Raw genomic sequence first — 24718 nt, forward strand, 5'->3', positions numbered from 1 at the left:
GAACTGTCTCAGACTACAACATTCACTCCATATGCACATAAAACCCCATGTGACTCTACAACATTGCACTAACCTAATGTACATGAGACTACATTCGAAGTGGCAGCAGCCACCTATCATGATGTGCAAGTGACTCCAGCTGAAGGAGCAGCACCCACCCATATTATTTATGTGAGACTCAACTGGAAACTAAAACAACCCACACTCATGACTTACAAGGGGCTCCATGTGAAGTTAAGACCCCTACATTTCGTGAAAAATGTACTCCAACTGAGGCAAGAACCACCCACACACCACTCTAAGGCGCATTTGATACTACAACTCCCACACTCTATCTGATGGGTCCAACACTGCATAGCATATGAGTATGTGACTCTAAATCCCTTTACCTCTGGAGGCACAATACATTTAACCTAAGGCACCCCACCTTTGTGATCTTCAGGAACTACATCTAAGACTACAGCATCCCAACAGCATCATGTGCAGAAGAGTCTAGATGAGCCCACAATCCCAAGGGATTTGTCATGCTAAGCGTGTCTCCATAACATGCACAAAATAAGAGGCTCACCTTGGTACCCACCACATTAACTGCTAAAAGTAAACATAATGTGTTTTATGTTCCGTATCACAATTTGATATGTGGTGAACCACTTATTGGCAACCATTGCAGCTTACAAATAACTCAAAAAAAGGGAACCCCCTCCTTTATGTATCAACTTCCTGTATGTTGACAGGTAACTGAACTGACCTTGCTCCACCCCAGTCACAATTGAAGCAAAATTGTCATCCAAGAGGATCATGTCAGCTGCGTTCTTAGCCGCGTCAGAGCCTGCAATGCCCATGGCTACACCAATGTCTGCCTTCTTCAGGGCTGGAGAGTCATTCACGCCGTCCCCAGTCACAGCAACGATGGAACCCTGAAAATATTCAAAAAGATGGCCTCAGCAGATGAAATTACATGACACTGTTGGAGGCAAAATACACAATGACCAAGGAAACACTGTCTTCAATACAATATTCATCCTTTCCATGGACAGCAGAATGAGCAGTGCTCAAGATCAATCTTCCATAGGCTTGGACAGAATCTAGAGAGCATTCTGTTGGCTGTTGGCTCTTCGAGTTGCTTGAGGCCGCGCCCCACTAACGGAGGAGTTGTGCACTGTTGCTTCGCGCGCCATCAGCTGAGGCGTGGTTGGAGGTGTAGGCGGAGTGCGGAGTGTGGAGCGGGACGCCGGCCGCTGGTTGGGCTGTGCTGAGCAGAGCAGAGCTGCTACTGAGCAGTTACCGCTACCGCTGCGCCGCACGCAGGCGGGAGCAGGAGCGGGAGAGTCAGAGAGCCGGTTCTTCCTTCTGGGTCTCTGCGGGTTACCGGCGGACCTGGAGGTGCAGGTACCTTTGAGGGACGCGGGCAGCATCGGCAGCGCGTCTGAGGAGCTGGTAAGTCGGCAAAAAAACGGGTGTATGGGAGAGGAGGCTTGAGGGCCCTCTCTATTGAAGGTGGGGTGTGTGGGGGCTTTTTGGCAGGTCAGCTGGTCAGCTGGTGTGGCGAAAGCCTTTGGCCTGAGCCTTGACCCCCCCCCCGCCCCCCCCTGAGCCGCACGCTCTCACAGTGACGCTCAATGCTGCTTGCTAGCCATTGCTAGACATTGCCCAGTCCTCCATCCATATTCCTGGTCCTGCTCCCCCGGGGCCTGTTCACCTCCGCTCGCCCTTCGCACTCTCAGCTCTTTGCTTTTGCTGCCCTCAGTGCCTCCGCCCTGCCCATTCTCCACCTCCTGTCCCTCTCTACCGGCCTGGCTGCGGGCGTGCAGGGGTTCGGGGCAGCTTTGTCCAGCTCTGGGGCTGCTCCCCCTGCTCCCCCCTCCCCTGGCTCCCTACGCCCCACGCTTAGCTGTCTCATAGCGGGCACTGACCGGAGAGCCCCACTCCCAGTCTCATTTCCAGTGCGACCCCCCTTAAGGGGGACAGCACAGAGGCGAGGGGAGGTGAGGCCTGGCTTGGACTCCCGGTCTCTTGCCTGTGTGGCACGGCAGGAGGTGGCGCGGGCTGGCTAGGGGTAGGGGTTGGGTTGCACATATGAGCGGGGGGGTGCCACGACAAAGGCGCCAAAGGTGACAAAGGTGAAAAAGGCCCCAACTAAAGCTGGCGCAGATCAGGGCGTAGATTTTACTGAAAAATTCGAAAAATCGAAAAGACATTTGTCAATCGTTTTGACAAATTAAATTAAATCTGTAAGACAGCACAGTTCATAACATAAATACAGGATAAAATTCACACCATCCATACTACCCGGCTGTCGGAGACAGCACAGTTGGAATCACTGGACTATCAGTCCTCCGGCGTTTCAACGGTTTAGAGAAGCGACGCTGGTGTTTTCCCGGTGACCCCTGACAAGAGCACTTGTCCCAGCCCACCTCTAATAAGTATTCAACCTATAAGCTATGAGATCTGGGAAAATTAGGAAATCTGCAGTGGCTCCCAAAAGGAGGAAACCAAAACAGATGTCCTCCGACGAGGAGCCGGAGCAAGGTAGCCATGGGTCCTCAATGGCTTCTAACGCTACAGCAAAGGCGGCAACACAGAGGCCAAATGGTAACGACAATAACAGTCTTGGTCGTAACGGCAAGGGCAAGGATACACCAAACACTTTGAAAACCTCGAAGCTGCTTGACTATTTCAAAAAAATTCCACCCATGGCGAAAACTTCTACATATTCGCAACCGCTGGAGGATACCAATCTTGGAGCATCGGACCAAACGGCCGAAATAAATACGCTCTCTTTACAACCTCCGCCCCCACAACAGCTACAGAAGAATACTTCCAGTAAAATCTTGGCTCAACTTCCGGAAGTCTTTATTTTTGGATCCACACAAAAAGAAGTAACCTCAACTCAGCCAGAGGGGATAACTTTAAAACAAAACCTCCAGCACGACGACCCTCCACAAACGCAATCAGGTCATTCCCCCTCATTAACGAACATGAGTAAGCAAGAAGTACCTTTGTTGCACATCCTCCCGCAGAGCCAATTACAAAACTCAAGTACCCTTACTGACCAAGCTCGGAATACAGAATCATTAGTACTACAACCATGTCAAGATCTTGTCGTATTAAAGAATCCCACAATGGCTCCTCATAGTCACCTAGTTTTTCCTCAAATTCATGTGCAAAATACCCTCCATAGCAATATCAATCTACGATCAGTTGAACTGCTTCACTCTATAAGCACACCAAAGGACCATTTCGAAGCGCCAAGCCCTCAGCACACCACATTTACACCTAAAATAGAATTAATGACTCCTCCACCACAATCGCCTAAAAAATCAGTACCAGATGACCAGTTTTTAGCGGACTTGTCATTGTTCTTTAAAAACACTCAAAATTCTCCTAATCATACTTCAAACGCAAAACTTAAGGCAGAGGACTCTACAGCAATTGGTATCTGGCCCCAACTTCTCCAAACTTTCCAACAAACAGTTAATGCACTAAACTATCACTCCGACAAATTGGATGTGCAGATAGACCTTTTGAATACCCTAGCACTGTTCACAGCTGGCATTGACAATAAATTGGACAAACTGAACAACTTAATAATAGGAGCACAATCTTCTGCAAAGCTTGTCCAGGCGGTCTGTTGCTGTTCCCCAATTATAGACTCACTTTCGTCGCTTCCAGCCTTCTTATCAAAGGTCATAGATGAAGTCAAGTTGTTGAAGGGAGGCAATTCATCAACAACTTTTTGCCCACAACCGCAAACATTGCCAAACACGTCCCAAAAACAAGCTAATCCTTGGATGATAACAAAACAAGGCTCCCAGCTGAGGGAGGAAATAGTCCTCCGCCCAAAACAGCCAAATGAGCAGTCAACATCTGACCAACTCCAAATAGGTACAACGGGTGCCGACCTGACAGAAGCAACGATCAAAAAAGCTTGGCCTCCAAGTGGCAGCCCAGATTGCGCAGCCCACATTGAGCATAAGACAGTGGCTAGCTCGGTTGCCCAGATATCCTTGACCTCGGAAGTACAGCCAGCTCCTTTATTACTCTGCAGCAAGAGAGAGCGCAAACGCCAGCGCAAAAACAGAAATAAAACTAGGACTAAAACTACAGCAGCTACGACAAACTTTTTTCCTCTCTTCGCAATAGCTTCTAACAAAAAAGTTCTTAGTGAACATGACGCGCCATCACCCTCAGCAAACCCAAACATAACTGAACAAAAAGGGGACCTATCCGAAACCGTCGCCAAACGGATTCTGAGCAGTAACCAAGACTCAACTAAGTTAGTTACGGGAATAGTGACTGACGATTTTAATGCTGCTAAAGAAAAGCTAAGGGTGAAAATCAACGATCCAAGCGCATCAGAGCCCACATCGGAGGTAATAACAATAGAAGATTTTAGCATAGCTAAAGAAAAGCTAAGGGCGAAAAGCAACGATCTAAGCTTGTCAGACTTACCGCGACCACAACTAATCCTAAATCAGTGCCTGCCTCAATTTTACCCTGGTCAGACAATGCAATGACTAGTTCAAATCTAACAAAAACTATCTACAACCATAATCCACCTCTGCCTACTAATAGCCAGTCCTTGAGGAAGGATCCTCAATACCAGCCGCAACATGAGCCGGATCTCGACGCAGGCCCGACTCTTAACAACACAAATAAGTCAACTCAAAGCTCATGCAGCAAAAAGGACAAATGCGACCCCAAACTTTCTCATATTATACTAGCCCCAGACTATAAATCAAAAGGCAGGCAAGACATCCTCAATAGATCTAATATAATTAAATTAGTGGATGGAACTCCGGGGTTTGCAGGCATGGCTTCGGATGACATAGAATCCATTGAATTCCTTCCACCAAGAGGCACTCAACCATCTGAGGTTACACTGGTAGCTTTTAAGTCGGCCTACTGGGCAGGGGTATTTCTGGATCACAAGGCTATCCTGCGGGGTTGGGGCATTCGTGTTTATCCATATTCCACACCAGGGTATCCCCCAGCCTTATTAAACCAGCAAACGCCACCAAAAAGAGCAGGAACCTTACAATCCGAGCCCCGCCTCCGACCATTCTCGATTCTAAAAAATGCGTCGGGACCTGAAGCACGTGACAAACTGACCTTAAATGCGATTTCTAACGACGATTCTCATCAAGGCTGGAGTTGGCTCCCTGTCATCTTATCATCAAAAAGAGCAGAATGACCTCAAGGCGCAGAGCCTATGGGTCAAACTCTCACACCTTTGGAAAATATAACCACTCAAGCATCCCTATCGGCAATGGGGCACAACACGCAAGTAGATCCCATCTTCTTAATTTGCTCCTGGAACATCAGTGGACTGCAACAGAAAATTAGGAACCCAGAAACGTATGCTTTCATTTGTAAGCACGCTGTAATAGCTCTGCAGGAAACTTGGGCCTCACAATGCTACCCCGTCACAGGTTATATCGAGCTATGGAAACCAGCACTGAGGGACAGCAGGTACGGTCACTCAAAAGGTGGTATGTCAATATATATATCAATTAATCTAAAAGGCCCAATAACACAATTAAAATTGGATGAAGACTGGCTGCTTGGGGTTAAAATCAATTCTTGGCGGGAACAACGCTCACTCATCCTCTTAAACATGTATATCAACCCAAATACACGCACAAAAAAATCACACCTGGTACAACTAACGGAAATTATGAGCGACCTAGCTGTGGAGCACCCTCACTCGAACTGTATTGTTACTGGGGATTTTAACACCAATCTATTTCAGGGGCAATTAGCAGAAATTGAGGGGCCCTTTCTATTCTCCCTGAACGAGGCAGAGTCACAAATCAAACCGGCAAATCAAGCCTACTGTGGCTTGGGACATCTCTGTGCGATGCGTTTTTACAGCGCAGGCTACCTGGTTATAAACGGAAGATCAGAGAGTGATACGCCCCCCAACTGGACCTGGACAAATGGAAATAAATGTTCCTATCTGGATTATTCCATCTGCAATTCAGCTCTGCTCCAATGTTTGGCCAGCTTTTGCATTCACCCACGAACTGAAAGCGATCATCGGCCTCAGGTCATAACCTTCAAAATAAATCCGGTGAAGCATAAACCTGCACCTTCAACTAGCAGGGGAATATACTCCGAAAACCTTAAGCGCCTCAGATGGAGCGAAGACATCAGCCCGCAGATCCTTCAAGTAAGCATGGAGCTGATAAGAGGCGGATGTGACCAGGAAGCCTCCCCGATAGTGACATGGTCGAAGCTCTGCGTTCATCTGATTAACTTTTTTCCAAAAAAACATCAATCTTCAAGATCTCTCCCGCGCCAGTTCGTGCTTTCACATCAGTCGAAGCAACTTAAGAAAGCTAGAAATAAAGCCTTACGACTACTGGCAAAAGCTCCAGGGAACAGCGAATGCTTAAAACAGTACCAAGTGGCTCAAAAGTCATTTAGGTTGGCGACCACAAAAGATAAACGGACACATGACAACCAATTTTGGTGTAAGTTAGTGTATGAAAGCAAGAGCCGAAACTCACGAAAATTTTGGGCCCTAATCAACCAGTCCAATTCAAGTATATTGGGTTTTGGATCTGCCAACATTCAAGAATCAGACTGGGTTACCTTCCTTACTGACCATTTCAGCCACCCAAAATGCTCGGGAGCAACAGGAGAAAGTCCCGCAAGAGAGAAAGCAACAGATTACAACATAAAGCAGAGCAACCTTATAGATAACGAGGATCTCCAGTTGTCACAAGAAAGGGTCGCCAAGGCTGTGTCAAAAGCCAGATCAGATGGAGCTCCGGGCCCAAATGGCCTCCCACAGAATTTGTTTAAATCAGACGTGGCTTTCTGGTCAGGCCCATTGTCAAATCTCTTTAACTTTGCCCTGAGAACTGCAACAATCCCAGACTCATGGCGGGGCGCAATAATTCAACCTATCTATAAATCTGGTTCCCGTGCCTCCCCCAGCAATTATAGACTTATTGCACTCCTGGACATAGAGGCGAAACATTATGCGGGTCTCCTGCTGGAGGAGTTGAGGATATGGGCAAAGGCACACAAATTGATACCAATTAGCCAAACAGGCTTTATCGCCAATTCTGGGACAATGACCAACCTATTGGCACTGTCAACTATTGTCGATAAAGCACTCCTCACATCTAGATCGGTGTTCTGTTGCTTTGTCGACTTTAAAGCAGCGTTTGATAGGGTTCCGAGGGCTGCTTTATGGGAAAAGCTGAGGAAATGGGGGATCCCGGACAAACTTCTGGAGGCTATCATACAACTTTACTCCAGAACCTGGGTTAGGGTGAAGTTGGGGTCCGGCACGCATCTCTCTCGGAAAATCTGGACATCAAGAGGTGTGAAGCAGGGATGCGTGCTGGCCCCCATGCTTTTCAATCTGTTTATAGCGGATTTGTCAACCTCACTGGACGATACTAATAGCCACCCCCCAAAGGTAGGAGGAATGGCATTAAGTAATCTCTTATATGCCGACGACCTGGTTCTCTTTAGCCTCACTAGGGTCGGGCTGCAAAGGCTCCTTGACAAACTGTACTCCTATACGACCATGAACCAACTAGAGGTCAATTTAAAGAAAACACAAGTAGTTCCATTTGGTCGGAAACGGCGCATTGTTGGAGGGTGGTCATATAATAATACAAGCCTCGTCATAGGTCATTCATATAAGTACCTAGGTGTCCATTTGGACTCTAGGGGCAATCTTACTAAACACCGCAACGAGCTCACAGTAAAAGCCATAACCCTTGCTGTATCACTAGCAAAACTCTCAAAAAATATCTCTGGTCCAACTCTTTTACCACTTATAGAAGTTTTGAGAGCAAAAATCGGCCCCACCCTATCATATGGCATAGAGATATTCAGGGGCAAGCTGAACACTGTCCTAAATCAACATACAACCAAAATTTACAAAAAGGTACTCCACTTGCCAAACTCCGCATCTCCAGCTCAGGTAAGACTTGAGCTGGGGATATTGAATTATAATGTTTCTAACATTGGCACATATTTAAATCTTTGCCACAAACTGAGACAAGCGGACTCAGGCACGCTAGAATCTCTGGTCTGGCTGGAAATCAGCCAGAAAAACCCTGGAGGTACGTTTGGCTGTCTCTTCAAGGACTATATCCATCAAATGTCGGCGAGTGAGCTATGGGCCCTCAACCCCAGCCGAGCGGCATTCAAAACTGCCATCAAAAAATGTGTGAGAATGAGCTCCCTCACAATGGATAAGGCACTCTTTACCAAACGTAGTCATGCTTGGGCTCTTGTAAATTCTTACAGACGGCTAGCCCCTGCAACTTATCTATCTTGCACATACTCACTGTATTTAAAACGTAGCTTCATGGCAATCAGGATGGGTGACTGGCGCTTTTTGCAAGATCTGCCCCCCTGGCGGCGTATGGCGGAAAATGTAATTTGCAGAGGGTGCGGCAAGACAGCCGAAACCCTGCTACATGTAGTTTGTCTTTGCCCAGCTTTTAATCCCCAACGCAAGTCCAAACTTAAAGTAGAGTGGAATAGGATGGGTGTTCGGACATGTAGGCAAGCCATTATAGAGGCCCTGAACCCTGAAAATAAAGACTTAAATCTGGGTCTAATAACTTATATTCAACAAGCATATCGTTATTTTATGTAAAACAGGACTTGTTAATAAAAATTTTAGAGAAGAAATGAAATGTTTACCATGCTCTGCAAATTGATAGTTCAATACTCCCAATCCCATTCCACAGAACACTGCCTTGTTTTTAATATGCATGCTGTACTTTTACAGTTAGCGTAATATATAACAGTGTATCGTATTTTAAACTAGTAGGTGCTCTTTTTAACTGTGAATTTTGTAAATGCTTTTAAAGATATCTGTGTTATATCTAAATAAAGATTATTATTATTATTATTAGAGAGCATTCTATAAGATGGCCTATCTTGGATAGGATAGCTTGTAGGAAGCAATATGGATCTGTGCTGGTTTGTTCAGGTGCAACCTCATGTATGTATGTATGCATATACGTATATATATATGTACGTACATACATATATATATATATATATATATACATACATACATACATATATTATATATATATATATATACATACATACATATATATATACATACATTATCTACTGGCGGTCGTCAGTAGATAGTTATAGTTACAACCTAGTTTCCATAGGAAATCTCAAAATTCTATTTTGAATAACTTTGGCGCCGGTTGACGAGTCCTCGCGAAATTTTCAAAACAAATGGGGCGCTCCTTTCAGCTCCTACCCTGAAAGTCTTGGGGTGATTCGTCAAGCGGGGGCCGAGAAAAAGGGGGAGTCCCCAAACGCATTTTCCCCATGCATTTTTCCATAGGACCTTTAGTCGCAGCTACAGCCCGAACGGCTGAACAGAATTACGTGAAATTTGGCAGAGAGGTAGCCATAAGGTCAAGGAAGTGCCTTTTGCAGGTCAGGTGTAAATCTGTTCAGTATTTCCTGAGAAATTAGCATTTAAAAGCATATCAATATCTATAGGCGCACACCGTGCGCGCACTGTGCGCGCAGCCTGCCGTGCGCGAGCGCAATTCTGATTGGTTGTTAGATGTCGGTAAACATTCGAATCGGTCGAAACCAGGAAGTGTCGGCCGCCATTTTGTCTCTCGCAGTCTGAGGGGGTGAAAAAAAAAGGTGGAGAACATGAAAAGGGGGCAGAGTGGACAGTTCCTGACCCCCTAGCCTTGGTCAGGGGGTCACAGAAGGACCCCCAAGGGAGAAAAAAACATTTTTTTTTTTTTTGTTTAAATCGCGAGGTGCGCGCACGGCACGCACTGCGAACTGTGGGTGCTCGGTGCGTGCCCACAGCGTGTGCACGGTGCGCGCACGGTGAAAAACCTGAAAAAAAAATAAATTTCATAAATACATTACTTAGCATTTAAAAAAACGTACAAATTCACTGAAAAAAACCATAGGTTTCACACACATTATAGTTACGAATTAGCATTTAAATAACCTTGCAAATTCACTTAAAAAAACATAGGTTTCACACATGTTATAGTTAGCTGGACATTTCACTCGTAAAAAACCAATGAAATTCCCCCGTTATAGTTAGTGCAGGCAACTATAACTCACGCGACCGCAATCCTCTGCTTATGACGTCAGATATTACATCACTGATGACATATGTGTCTTTATGAAAAATAAATATTTGTAATATATGTATAGCTAAAGATTAATGGAAGAAGACATGGGTAAATAAGTGTCTAAATACAGTGATGTAATGTCTGACGTCATCAGCAGAGGATTGCGGTCGCGTGAGTTATAGTTGCCTGCACTAACTATAACGGGGGAATTTCATTGGTTTTTTACGAGTGAAATGTCCAGCTAACTATAACATGTGTGAAACCTATGGTTTTTTAAGTGAATATATATATATACATATATATACACACATATATATATATATATATTCATTATATATATATTCTATGTATATTTTTTTTCTCAAAACAAAACGTGTTCTGTGTTCAATAACATTTCTGCCAAAAATTAAAGCATTTTTATACAAAGTAAATCGTCTTTATATATGGACACATGATTCTGTTAGACTGGTACATTCTAATCTTACTTGTAGTAGGTTTTGCCTTTCAATTGCGCATGCAGTATAGATGTTGCTTGGAGATGTGGAAGGGGAGGGTGGCATAGTCTGCAGGCTTGACGACTAATGATTTAAGCACAAATGAATATCAGGGTGCCCTCTTCATGGGAAACCTTAGATATTGTGTCTGAATCTTAAACATACACTCTTACTATTGCCTACTTGGAATTTTTACACAGTCCAGGTTGCCACATGTCAGCGGTACCAGAAATCCCCTACTAGTCATTGATAGTCTCTCTCAGTAGGTGAACTTAATCAAATATGGGTGGTATTTAACAGATCTGGAATTAGCAGATAGTGGTGACTTTTCAGGGCATGAACCTGTAATTTCTTTACATAATGCCTATTTGTAGAGTGCACATTAACCTCTTGGGCCAGTTTGCAGCTGGTGCTGAATAACAGATGTTTATTGTTACCCAACTCCATGGTACTCATTTTATCCGTCTCATGAAGATCGGCCCACCAAAGTTCAAACATGTAACTTTGAGGTCCAGCACAGATTCCTGCAGTGGGTGCGTTGTTCCACGGATCCAACAGACCTAGCCTCTCGTAGTACAGAGAAGTGGATGGGAGAGGGTGACTGAGTACATAATTATTATCTAAACTTAGCCCAGCTCCCACTGGACTCGAAGCTCAAGCACACAGGCGCATCAGAAATGACTGAGTTGTTCGAGGACAAAATCTTCCCAGAGATGAGTCTGAAGTCACTTAAGGAGGAGGTAAATTCTTTATTCCATGTTAGGTCTTTAATTACAGCCACAGCTCCACAGATTCTCGTCTATCCAACTGTAATTCATTTCCAGGCTTCCCTAGAATACATACCTCCTCCTTCTACCACAATACCACATTCTCACAGCAGCCACACTCAAGATTGCACAGCAATTACAAACACAGACATGCCAAGTCACTACACCTGACAAATATAGACGGACACTCAAAAACGTGTCTGTTTCTTAGTGTTTGATAATGAAGACCTTTATTGTATACACTGTGGTTGTAAAGCCTTATTGTGGCTTCTTCTGTACAAGATTAAATGTGAACCACCTGATGAATGAAGCTAGAATATGTCTCATATCCCTAGCAGCCATCATAACCTGGGGCATTCTGGAATGGATACCGTAGAGGACTGTTGTTGATACAAGATTGGATAAAGAGAAGTTTTCGTTGCTCTTCAATGGTTGGGTGTTTAAACCAACTTTTGAAGGGATCCCATGATGCTGGTGTTGATCTCAATTAACATCAAATGAACATAGATGGTTAACCTGTTTCAGATATGACAGAGAAGAACTCACCAGTTTCTGACAGCTTTCTACAATGATCAACTTCTGTTGAGGAGATGTCCGGGCAAACACCATTTCTGGATGCATCTTTAGGCATTCAACAAGCTCTTCCGTTGTCATGTCTTTCAGCTGACCCCCATTTATCACACAGGCCCGAGCATCACTAAAGTTAGAGGAAACAATTGATAATTATCACTTTGATGCCTTCTCAACTCTCATAATGCAATGAACTGAGGTTATATGAACACAACTCAAGCTTTAGCATCATGTCCAAGAACAATTCATGGCCCACTTGCGCTGACCAATGACTGCAACTTGGAATAGCCAGGCTTGTCTCTCAGTGGTCCTTCCTTGAGAAAAGAGTGGGAACCAACCAAATACATCTTTGGCATTTCTATCTTCTATCCACTCACCGTTTGTTGACATGCTCCACTGGGATCCGCAGTCTGGCAGCAATGTCCTCAACTGTCTCACTGCCCTCCGAGATGATCCCTACGCTTGCAGCGATGGCCTTCGCTGTGATGGGATGATCTCCAGTCACCATGATGACCTGCAGAATGGCGAGGTAGTTAATATTAACAACCAAACGTCTCTGCAGTCCTCAACCCCTCTATCCATCAGGACAAAACAAATCACATTGCTATCTTATCTCATCAACGAAGCAGATGTGTGATGCTGTCACACTTATTAGTCTAAAGCCAATGAGCAATTAGATTTTTTTGCTTGAGAATTGACAGAGGTCATAGTTATTTACAATATACAAAAAGGTGAACTGTTGCTGTTTAGGCATTCATCATTTCTAATTGTCAAAGAGCTCTCCACACAAATTGCAGACAGTTAGGAGGCCATTGTGGGAGTAAATACTGAATTTCACTTAATATAGCCTCAGACACCTTGAAAGATAGAAATTGTCTTAACATTTCTGTTCTTCTCAGACTCCAGTATCATGCTTGTTTCCAAATGGTGTGTCCACGTTTCCAAATAGTCCTCATGGTTTTCAGTTGATCAAGTTCCTTCACATCCCTAAATAACTATGTTGATGACAAATACAAGGCCTAACACAGAAGCATGTGTTTATTAAAGTGGCAAGCAGTTGAACTGCTCCAACCTAGACAGCAGAGACAAAAGTAATGAATTGTTCCTCAGCTTATGTTGTGCTATGAATGCTTTACAATGCTAATAAAGTGTTTAAACACGCACACCAACATCTGGTTAGGGGTATGTCCAGAAATAAAATGTCTAAGAGATCACAGCTGGGAAAAATAGTTGGAAAAATAATTATTTGAACAGCCAGATTTTTCAGGACACAGGAAAGATTAACTAAAATGAACAGTGTGATTTAAATGCTGAATCAGTCTCTTAATAAAGCATTGTTTCTCCATTTGGTAAGACTGGTTATTATACCACCCCAGACTACTGTGACCCCATTGACGCCACTGGTTTTGTCAACACCTCTAGAGGCTGCATCTTGTCAATACAGTATTGTTATCTCAGTTCAACGTACCCGAATTCCAGCAGTACGACATTTCATGACAGCATCTGGCACTGTGGCACGTGGAGGGTCAATCATGGAGATCAGGCCGGCGAAGCAGAGCCCACTGGTGGGGAAGTTCATCTCCTCGGTGTCAAAATTGTAACCGCGTGGGTACTCCTTCTCATTCAGGTACAGATGGCAGAAACCTGCATACGGGAAACACAGAGTACATTCTGTCAGACTCTTAAGCTTTACATATGGCATCAGTGGCCTCCTTTCCTATAGGGAAACCGAGTGACAGAATGATGCCTCTAAAAAATGATGTCGGACAGGGGTGGAGGGAAGTCAAGTGTTGGGTCAGCCAGACAAGTGATTGACTGCCTAGTCTGACAGATTGCCAACAGCCTTACCTGACTCTGAGCAGAGCCCGAGTTATCGACAACTAATAACTGTGATACTGGGTACAAATTGGTTGCGACATGACTAAGTTGCACAAATTGCCTATAAGGCACTACAAATTTGTTGACATAAACGTCTGATTACAAAGCAAATGCCTTCGACCTCTTGACCAAACAGTCTCTCAAACATGCATAGATTTTTTACAATCCTTAACCTGGGCTGCTCATTTTACCTCAAATTCTCATCCTCAACGTCAGATGCCTAGCCAAATGTGTCATTGAAGGGTATTGGAAATCCAAAGCTTGAACTGGTGAGAGGAATAGACTGGGATCTTTGGACCATGACAAGCTAGCAAGAACAAGACATCTTCTGAAGACCTCCAGTTTGGTTTGTTGCTAAGAGAGGGTTATAGTCTTTAGTAAAGGGCAAGGCATTTGCAGGAGGACCTAAGTGACGACAATGTTATATCTTGAATCCAAATACTATGGTTCATTCTTTTGGCACCCAACAGGTACGGTATTAATCAGGAAGTAGAAACATGATCCTTGAGCTGTGGTATATGTGAAGAGCCAATTCATGGCCACTGAATGGACATAGTCTGCGATTGTGGTGCCTCTTTGTATGAGAGGATAGAGCCACTGTTGCCTCTGGCTGGCAGTCTGGCCTACTGAAGATAGGTGATTTTGGCATTCTTAAGCCAGTGGAGGAATCTGGAGCTAAATTTAGGGTACATATTATGGAACATTAGGTGCTCTTCTGGCGTAAGAGCAGATATTTATCTTAATACTGTGAAATATGCAATAGATTATTTTGGTACATTTCATGTCACTTACTACACAATTCCTTCTATAGTGTGGTCTGTCCACATGTTGATTGCCTGAGAAGACCTCATGGACTTCTTCAACATTCTACCCAGCATCTCATTTCTCATGCTTCTTACCCAAGACTCTTTCCCCGAGTCCCCCTAGGTCCATGTATGCGGTTTGAAAGGCCTCTTTCCACTGCTCGTCCAGTGGGAGCTCCTGGCCTTTGATCATGATGGAAGAGCAGCGTTCCAGGATGCGCTCGGGGGCCCCTTTCATCACCAGCAGGTAGCGCAGGTCAAGCGGGTCCTGCAGTTCGTGAATGGACAACTAGAGATAGAGGGAATATACATAATAATCAGGTGGAGCAATTCAGGCAGAACTGTTTGAAAGCCTAAATGTGTAAATCTTCAATGCCAGAAGTCTTCTTTGAAGGGAGAAGCTTCTGAAACACCGCAATGACGTAAACAGCGTCCGTAACATTCAAAACTGACCATCATGTGAGTGATGGCACCTGCCCAGAGCCTTTCATAGGAACCACACTGCGAGGAAACCCTCCCTGCCAACAGGAAGGAGCCCTCAGTCTAGAGTTGCATCATAAACACAGAGCGTCTACAGTTTTAAGCGGTGCACTTGTGCTGTTGAGTTGTTATGTAAGTCATCGGTTTCTTTATGAACAGAAAGCAATGATTTAAAGAGGAAACATTTGTATGCCAAAATCATTTATTTGGAAAGGCACAGTACGGGTAAGGGTTTCACTCCAACATGCAGAAAGTTTGTTAGGAATAGGAATGTCCCCTGCATGACTTGAGGTACCCAAATAGCAAGGCTCTTGAGTTCTTGACTTTTCCTTGTGCTTCTGTACACACACCAATATTCCATGCACATTGAGGGCCCTGTGTACCATGGATTGCGACCACTGATTAGGGGCTCTATAGTCCAGAGTGCCACAACATGTGCACCCTTCTTAATCGACTGCTACTACTTTCGGAGATAGGTCTATTTTCTCAGCAACCTGTGTAAGCAAAGTTGAATGATGAGGGAGGGGCCGGACGTGAGTGTTGTGGGAGGGGTGTAGGGCGTTGTAAGAGACACAGGGAGGCGTGTTTTAAATTAGCATATTGTGAAGCGCTTTTTAATTAAAGCGAAACAAACTTTACGAGGTGACAAACTACTTTATCCACTACCTCCGCTCCACTAATTTAAATTAAACAACAAACAAAAAAACCTGCATGCGCCCGCATTTGGGGATCACAGGGAACAAAAAAATATATGCTGCCTTTGATCCAACGGAGGTGTGCCGCGAGGTATGTGACGCATTTCCTGCCTGCAATAGTATGTGCGGTGCTGGTTTAACACATTTTAAACAAGCATTGGCATAGCCAATAGGTCTCGCCTTTGGGACCTTATAAGTGTTTAGCCATGCAACAGTTGCATAACTAAATACTTATAAGGTCCCAAAAGCGAGACCTATTGGCTATGCCAAGCGGCCATGCGGCCGTGAAAGTAATCGAGTCAAGCGCGGCGCGCGTGCCCGGGCACATGCACTGTAGCTCTAGGCTGGCCTGGTAGCACTTTTTGGAGCCCTCTCAAAAAGTCTCGCCAGACCAGCGCATGCGCTGGGTCAGGCGAGACCTAAAAAGCGTTTCCTGCCTGCGACAGCAGATACTTGCAACAGCAGACTGGAGAAAAGCATGTCGTGCCACCCGGTATATGCTGTGCTGGTTAAATAAATAAAAAGTCTTAAAAGCTGTTGCAGGAAAGCATGTCGTATCTGTAGCAGGACAAAATAATTAAAGAAAATAGTGCTCACAGACTAAATAAACATACCGTGTAACCGCGCAAGTAAAAACTCAAGTCCTCATGGAAGGTTACAACTGCAAACAAGGCGTTACTAAGGATGGACTAACGAGCCTATTACCGAATCAGAAGCAACCATATAGAAAGGACAGTAACAGGAGCCAATTGAAAACATGAGCGAAAAGTGGGCAGAGCTTCAAGTCCATTCCTGAATACAGCATGCCTCGCAGCACAGTGCTCTACCTAAAAAAGTAGAACAGCCAGTCCAGGAAATGCGCCAGTAGAATCCACAAATTCTGTAAACATTTTATAGAATGTCGGCTGAAAGCCAAAGTTTCAGGACCTCTCACTGGAGGCCGAACAGCACTGTGAAAGTGTGTCCCTGTGATCTTTGCCCCATTTAAGGATGCTGTGGTCTGAGGATATGAACTGTGGGCTCTAGGAACATCTGTAGTATCCCCATTCTACTCTCCCCTGCGTCCCTGTTCAAGTGACACCTGGATCTGTTATCTCGTTTCATAGCTGCCTGAGAGAAGGTGGGGTCAGGCGGGCGTGACATGTGAGTAAATAAATTACCTTCTCTTATTTAAGACAAATCTCTGACTGGGCATTTGGTGAGAAACTTTGTGACTTAATTAACTTTGAGTCTCTAACCGCCCCCCACCCACCCCTCCACCACCTCTAAGACTTCTTGCCTCGCTACCATGAGAATCGAGTGCTAAAAGTGCAACACTTTATTTAATATGTTGCATAATATTGAATAAGAAAGCAATGCAGACCATCACACACATATTGTTTCACCATTCCAAAGTGCATCTTACCCGCAGCCCCAGGGGAGTAAGCATCATAATACATGGATCTTGTAATACATTCACATAGTGACTATATTCAAGTATGGGGTACCATCAATCTTGCTAACTCAGCCTGCCCTGTTGGAGGTTCTTCTCTGAACCAGCAGTAACGTCTGACTTCTATCTTGACTCTAACCCTAGCGAGGTTATATGGAACTATCTGTTGGGGTCTCCGTCAACCTCCGAGTGCGAGGATCATCAGTTCCCTCTTCTTTTGGACCCACTGGTGAGACTGCTAAATGTGCCGGAGTCCCATCATTTGCTAGAGAACCTACTCAACCTGTCAGCATCTCTTCCCTTTGTGCCATATCCTCTTCTGTTGCTCCCTCTGTTCTAGTGGGCTCTCCAGCTAACGCTCATTCTTTGAGTTCCCTCAGCCAGCTCCCCTCTATGGAGCTTCGGGGGTGCCTCCAGTACATGGGTATTACTATTCATCTCCTCACAAGCGGAAAATCCAGGGTTTTAACATTATACTTTGGGGCGTTAGCAATCCTCGCCGCTGCAGGCATCACCATGCTGGGGGACTGATATACCAATGGCCAGTTCCTGTTCCTGACACTGGATGCATTCGCTGCGGGCGACCCTATATACATTCGCTGCGGGCGACCCTATACGACGATGCTGGGGTTCATGTACACTAGACTGCGCATGGCTCTCCGATCAATGTATCCCAAATTTCCTAAGGAGCCTGAGATGCTAAAAGCGCTGTAGGTGGAATTAACAACAGTAGAAAGTAAAGGGTTAATAACTAAATTATATAATGTATCCCAAGAAGACAATGTTGTGACTGGCTCAGCAGCCCTGGGCAGGTGGAACAGTAGGATAGAAGTTCCACTGGCTTGGGAGGAATGGGAGGTATGCTGCGCATTAACTGGGCAACTTACTGCCAATTACAATCTCCGTATAATACATTTTAAGTTTTTGCAACAAATTTACTATACGCCTGTTAAACTCCAGAAATATGGGTTACATCTGGATTCTCGGTGTGTGCGATGTGGCGAGGATATGGCTGATTTTGTACATATGGCTTGGGAATGTAAACCCGTTCACGCCTTTTGGGCCAAAGTGATGGCGAACATCACGAAAATGGTACTGGAAAATGTAGCCTGCACTCCGAACATCTGTTAGTGGGCCTAGACAAGCCTCTCAAACCATGCAAAAGGAAACTAGTGGCTGTGGCGAAGCACTGGGGAGAGAAGACGGCTCCCACGGCGACGCAGTGGTTGAACTGTCCATAGCCTCTAGGCCCCAGGATCTCTGGGCGCTGCTGACTGCATATTCGCTCGATCACCCAGAGATGGCATAGATACCCCCTGCCCATTCAGGAACTCAGCGATTACCAGTTGAAACCCTTAACGCCAGGCACGCTCCCTCTGCGGATAATAGCACTAAATGTGAAACTGATGTACTGTATGTGTGTTTTATAGTTTTCTGTCTTCGTTAACTGTTTTTGCATTAGCTATCCCTGTAGCCATGTTATGGCGCTACTGTACTGCATAAACTGTATGCAATAAAAAACCAATTAAAAAAACGTTATACTATGTTTTCCACTTTTTTGGTCTTGGTAGATAGAATATTAAGGAGGCATTGCTAGTCATGCACACTGGTGGTTAGCCCGTTATGGCATAAATATACCTCCATATTCCCCACATTTCGGACTAGCTGAGGACCTTTCTAAATACTTTTTATACATTTTTACAGGCGTCATGTATGTGCAGCGTAGGTAATAGAACTGTGTTACTTTTTAATCTGCCATTGGTTAATACTTGAGCAGAGGCCAGTTCCCATTCCCTATCTCTCATAGGTTCCTGGATGTCACTTTGCCATTTCTGTTTACTTTATCCACAGTCAAGGCACTGTGCAACTGAGATTCTAATCTGTGCCCTTTTCCCATTGCCAACATGGCATCTAGTGTATGTGATGGCCTAGTAAACCCCGGGGATTCAATCCATACACCATGCCTTTTTGGTCAGTTTGGAGTATTGTCTATGCCTCCACAAATGTGATTAATGAGCTGTCTGGATATGGTTGTATGACAGAGGCACACATGGCCAAACCACGTGTGCCTCTACAATACAGCCTGAACCATGATTGTGTCTTAACCACTCATTCCTTTACCACAAATGCCTTTACCACGCACCTTCGATGTAAAAGCATGATTGGTAAGGGGATATGCATGGTTAAGTTCGCCACTACCCCGGCCCCACTCCTGCCCTAAGCCCTAAAATTCTACCCCCCCCCACCTCGCCCCCACCCAAGGCCTAAAATACCCGTCCTGCTCTTAAAACTACCCCTCCCCTACCCTGAGGCCTAACACTTACCGCCATGCTGCCTGTAAAACAAGCCCTACCCCTTCCCCCACCCTGCGGACTAAAACACAGCCCCCTTTAAAAAAACTACTCCAAACCTCCTCACCCTGAGCCCTTAAACCTACCCTCAACCCTAAATCCCAACCCCAGCCCTTAAAACTACTACAACCCCTCACCCTGAGCCCTAAAACCTACCCTCAACCCTAAACCTCCCAAAAACCCAGCCCTTATAACTTCCCTGATCCCCCTCACCCTAAAACCTACTCTCACTCCTAAACCCCTACAAACGCTGCCCTAGCCCTTAAAACCAAACATTGCTCGACCCATCCCCCGCCCAAGCCCTAAAACCCAACCCTTTAAAACTGACAAAGTTCCACTTACTTGTCCATGTCCGGAGCTTCCCGTTCTGACGTTTCCTCTCCCGATGCGTACTCTCAGTGTCCCAACCCATCTGGACAGCTAGACTGCATACTTACATAATCACTCATATGCGTGGTTAAGGCATATGCATGGTAAAGGTAAGCGTGGCTTGCAGGGAAACAGCACGCGTGGTTCAGCCCGCATAGTAAACGCCTATTCCTGTCTATATATGGGTCATTTAGGGTATTACATCTCCTGCATCCCTCAATGTACTGAAATGCCCCATCCAATTCCTTGAAATAGTTGGTACTCAGAACTCTTGTTTACACCATCTCCTAGGGTACCCCAGAGAGAGGTACCCCTGTCAGCTTTACGATAGGTGATTAGTGATTCAGGATTGCATCCCCCCCCATAAACAGTTCTCACTACGAATCCCCAGTTAATGGGAGCTTTTTGGATAGCATAGTAGGTCAGCACCAGGGCATTTGAAGACCCAATTCCAACAGTTGGGATTCCCTAGTATCCGGTGGCTCTTAAACCAATTCAAACATGAGTGGATTCCTTCTGCGCGATTCCATCCAAGTGAATAAGGTCCACCCAGATGTTACAGAACTGGTCTAGGGCAGTACTTAATGTTTGCCGGTGCTTTCCGGTGCTAAGCCCCTGCACTTAATTTTCAGGGCCGGGTCTACACCACGATATAGGATGCTCACTAAATTCACATGGCCCTCTCGGCTGTGAAGAGCACCGCAGAGCTGCAAGCCTCTCTTACACCATCTCACATTTCATCATTCCTTTTCACACAGTGTGTTTGAAGAGGGCTTGGGTTGTTGTAGCTAAGCAGCCTGTGAGCCCCCCTTCTTCCCCGCCTACTGCTAATTGAACGATTTTATACCGTGTTACATCTTCAGCAAACACCAGAACTCTGATGGTCGCATTCATTCCTGAATTATTCAGGGATGAATGCGACCATCAGAGTTCTGGTGTTTGCTGAAGATGTAACACGTTATATAAGCACAGAAGAGAACACAAGAGCGTGATGTGTCACCAGAACGTGCCGGGTGTGGAGGCGGACGGGAGCAGGTGAGGTTTAATGTAAATAACTGCGGACAATGATGCAGGTGACAACGATGTTCTGGTTTACGAGAGAATTAGTGAAGGTCAGACAAAAGGCTGAGGAAGGGTTATTCGTGAGTGCACATGCTGCCAACTTCTAGGAGCCAGACGCGAGCGCTCATTCACAGGGAACGTTCACAATAACGAGGGAACTGGAGGGCCACAATAGCCCATTCACCTAGTTTTCATACTGAACAGCCACCTGCCTACATCTTCTGATCAACCAATGGCCCAGTTGTGGTGAGCTAACAGTGGTCCGGTCCTGCCAGACCAAAGCCACGCTCAGCTCAGAGTAGAAGGGACAGGTCGGGAGAGGTTATTGATATTGAAGGCTGGCGGCAGGTTAGCCACCCAGATGTCTCTCACAGATCTCACAGTTCTGACCGACATCCTCAGCTCCCTCAAAGCCATCTCCTGTGAGGAGATCTGACCCAGTCCATGAAAATCTCCTGCCCCTCCAATGCACCGTCGACACCTCGCTCACTTAAGGCATCTTTTCTGAAGGTCTGGTCGGGGAGACTGTGGTGATGTATCTTCATCCACATTCCAGCCTCTAGTGCGCAGGAGTCTGGGATGCGGGTGAAGATTGGATTGACGAAGGTTCTACCTCTGGCAGTTGTATTTGGAGGCTGTCGGAAACAGTGGCCAATAAACCTACACTTATACAAACATCTGTACTTGGTGTTTTGGTTGGTTTGACTACCACATCATTGCTTAATTTGAGCTGTTGGTTTCTGGTGCTGCACTGGCACTTAATTGTCAGCACCAGTGCTTATGACAGTCTGCCGCAAGGTGGCGATGTCTGGCTAATTTAGAGATAACCAAAACAAAAGTTAATTACTAATTCAATGTACATTCAAAATTACTATTACCTGATACCCAAGCTATTCTTATAGCTTTAGGGGCCTGTAATAGTCCGAATTGTCACACTTGTAGGAGTGTGATGGTTAGTAGTTGTGCTGTTACTAACATTTGCGGCAGGGGAATGTGTGGAGCAAGCTGCAGTGGCCCCCAGACAAGAGCCCCGGAACTTATTTTTTTTTACAAATTAAGCACTGGTCTAGGGTCATACCACACTGGGAAAATACTCCCTCAACTCAAGCCTGGAACAGTTGTACTTCCTCACTGTATTTAGTATATTGCCAGCAGGAAAATATCTTACTTTTTTGATTGTTCCTGACACTGGGCTCACCACCCTCTTCTACGAATGGTCTAATCAGATGCAGGCATCTACCACAATTACCCACCTTCTCATCACGATGGGTAAGCTGGAGGGAATGCAAATTTGGACTGTTGTTGATGGAGAGTAATACATTTATTTACTTATGCAAAACGTACCCTTGAATGAAAAGTGTGCTGTACCATTTGTCAGATTTTCCACAGGCATCAAGGGTGGGTTTACCTGACTCATTAACATGCCATCATGCGTTTATTACAGGCTCAGCAGTCTATGAAGGCTCAGCAATCTTTCTCGGTTTGTCTAGGGTTGATGGTGATTGAGGCTGACACAAAATGTTCTCATGTGTATATTGTTCAGTGCTTGGATGCCTTCAAGTTTTATAAGGTACATTGGATTGGGTGACCAGTAGTAAGCCTCTAATATTGATGAATGAGTCATTGATTTCAACTACAGCGTAATGTTGGCGAAATAATTTATAAAAACAATGTTTATGTGGGATGTTTTGGTAATGTGATGCTCTGAATGTGTTTGGATATTAACTGCTGAGGACATAGTGCTTGCCAGTTACATGGAAAGACGATTACCATCAGTGGATAGCCTCCAATTACATCTTACCTGAAACTTGTTGGTGGAATTGAAAGGCATTTCAGCGGCCTTCCTGAAGCGATCGCGATATTCAATGACATTTCCAATGGTAAGTTCTGAGAATTTAAGTAGTGCAGTTTCAGAAGCATCTCCAATAACGATTCTCTGCCACAGGGAAAGAGATAGCCAGAGGCACGGGTAAAAGAAAGGATTAGGTCATGCATAAACATGAATGCAAAGTGATCACTGTAGTAAGTGGTGTTGAAAATATAAGATGTGATGTTGGATAAATGTGGACTCCACTCAATTACTCATTGGCACATGTCTTTTTGGGTTCCTGAAGAACACATTTCTTACTACTGTGAAAGGAATTGCAACGTGTAACTGGTCAGTCTAAAGCTGGCCACAGACAATACTGATTTGAGATTGACCCGTGATACTCTGCTGTTGTGCCATCTAGACTTTTGCGTGAGGACAGTTCCAGTAAAATTTGCAAATTGGATTAAGTTGATACTTTAATGTTGCAGGAACTCTTATCGGATATGTATTGTATTCTAAACCTAACCCATGTATCCATGTACCTACAAATTCAGTATCACACTGTATTCCATAGCCACTCAAATTAATAGCACAGCCTTTAAGAGGCACCTCCAAACATCATACTCTCTCCTTGAAATTAGAAATGGGCTCAAGACCTGGGTCTTCAACAGATCTCAGCAAGAACCGAGCGCCTGGATACCTTCACGGGTGATTAGCCGCACTGTACAAATCCAAGTTGATTGATTAAGAGTGCACTCTTTCCACTACCTGCTAGCTGCTCAGTATCTTCTACTAATTATCAGCATTTCTACCTGGACTTAATTGGCAAAGTAGAAAATTATATTCAGCCCCGCATTGGCACGTGTGCATTGTTGTGCATGGATATGTGTTTGTTTAATACTCTGTAGTTTTGTTCATTGCCCTGCCCAAAGTAAGAGACAGTGTCATGGCAACAATACAGTCTATTCTAACAGTATGGCCACACTCTGTACCTTTGGTATTGGCATGTTGTCCTGGCCAGGTTTGAAAGTTGCACGGTTACAAAGGCTCACAACCCTGGACAGCGCTCTCCAGGTATCCGATGTCTGGTCAAAGCTCTGCCCTGTAGTAGACAAAAGATGCCATGCATGAAATCCTAAAATACTACTGCATCAGCTCAAGCTCTCTCCTAACAGCACATTCTCTGTTAAAGTGTTACTGAATATTTCACAACAGGAGATATAGTTCAGGGTGGAAGGAGATCCTGCCCACCCTTGGCGGTTTCATGGTATTTCCTGGTTCACGCTCATCCCTGAAGATAAACCCTCAAATTTGCTGGAATTGTCTAGAATGTACAGGCCAAAAAGTACATGCAGATTCCACAAAAGCACATCATTCCTCAAACACACACCTTTTGCTGTGGAGGGCCTCACGTGGCCAGCAGTACACCTATAGTTTGCCTTCTTAAAATTAACATTGGTGTCTAAGTCTCGAAATATGGGAGCAAAAGAAACTAGCCAAATCTATCACCTGCTCTCTCCCAATTCAGAGTACACATCCTCCTTAGTCCATTCAAATCTTGTTGCGTGTATTGAAAAAATGGGCCTGCCCGCAATGGTTGCTTCGGAACCTCAGTAGAACCTCACAATTTCACTTGTATGCCAAGTAGACATCAAATTCCTTGTACGGCAGCAGTGGAAGTACCCTCGCATCTCCGTACAATTCACTATACTCAACCAACAAATCAATGGTTGTAGATAAACGGTTAGGCATCTTTCTCCAACTCGCCCGGTAGGTCTTCTAGGCAGACCCAACATTTTCAGCCTATGTGCAGAGCTCTTTTCTACTGCTCGCCGGCACACAGACTTTGTGTAACATACATAACCCTTTCAAGTGTCACATATCTTATCTAA

The 24718-nt window shown here is 45.0% G+C and overlaps 1 protein-coding gene across 1 annotated transcript in view; it reads right to left on the reverse strand.

The window, feature by feature from the left end:
- The window catches only part of ATP4A (ATPase H+/K+ transporting subunit alpha), an 82791-nt gene that overhangs the window by 27364 nt on the left and 30709 nt on the right, over positions 1-24718 (reverse strand). The window contains exons 10-16 of the mRNA XM_085615882.1: positions 23819-23928; positions 22818-22952; positions 14724-14916; positions 13415-13590; positions 12324-12460; positions 11923-12073; positions 749-917 (exon numbers count right to left, since the gene is read on the reverse strand). Of these exons, the coding sequence (XP_085472008.1) occupies positions 749-917; positions 11923-12073; positions 12324-12460; positions 13415-13590; positions 14724-14916; positions 22818-22952; positions 23819-23928 (1071 nt within the window). The remainder of the gene's footprint in view (positions 1-748; positions 918-11922; positions 12074-12323; positions 12461-13414; positions 13591-14723; positions 14917-22817; positions 22953-23818; positions 23929-24718) is intronic.

This window comes from Triturus cristatus, chromosome 7 (genome assembly GCF_964204655.1).
Source record: "Triturus cristatus chromosome 7, aTriCri1.1, whole genome shotgun sequence".
Taxonomy (NCBI): domain Eukaryota; kingdom Metazoa; phylum Chordata; class Amphibia; order Caudata; family Salamandridae; genus Triturus; species Triturus cristatus.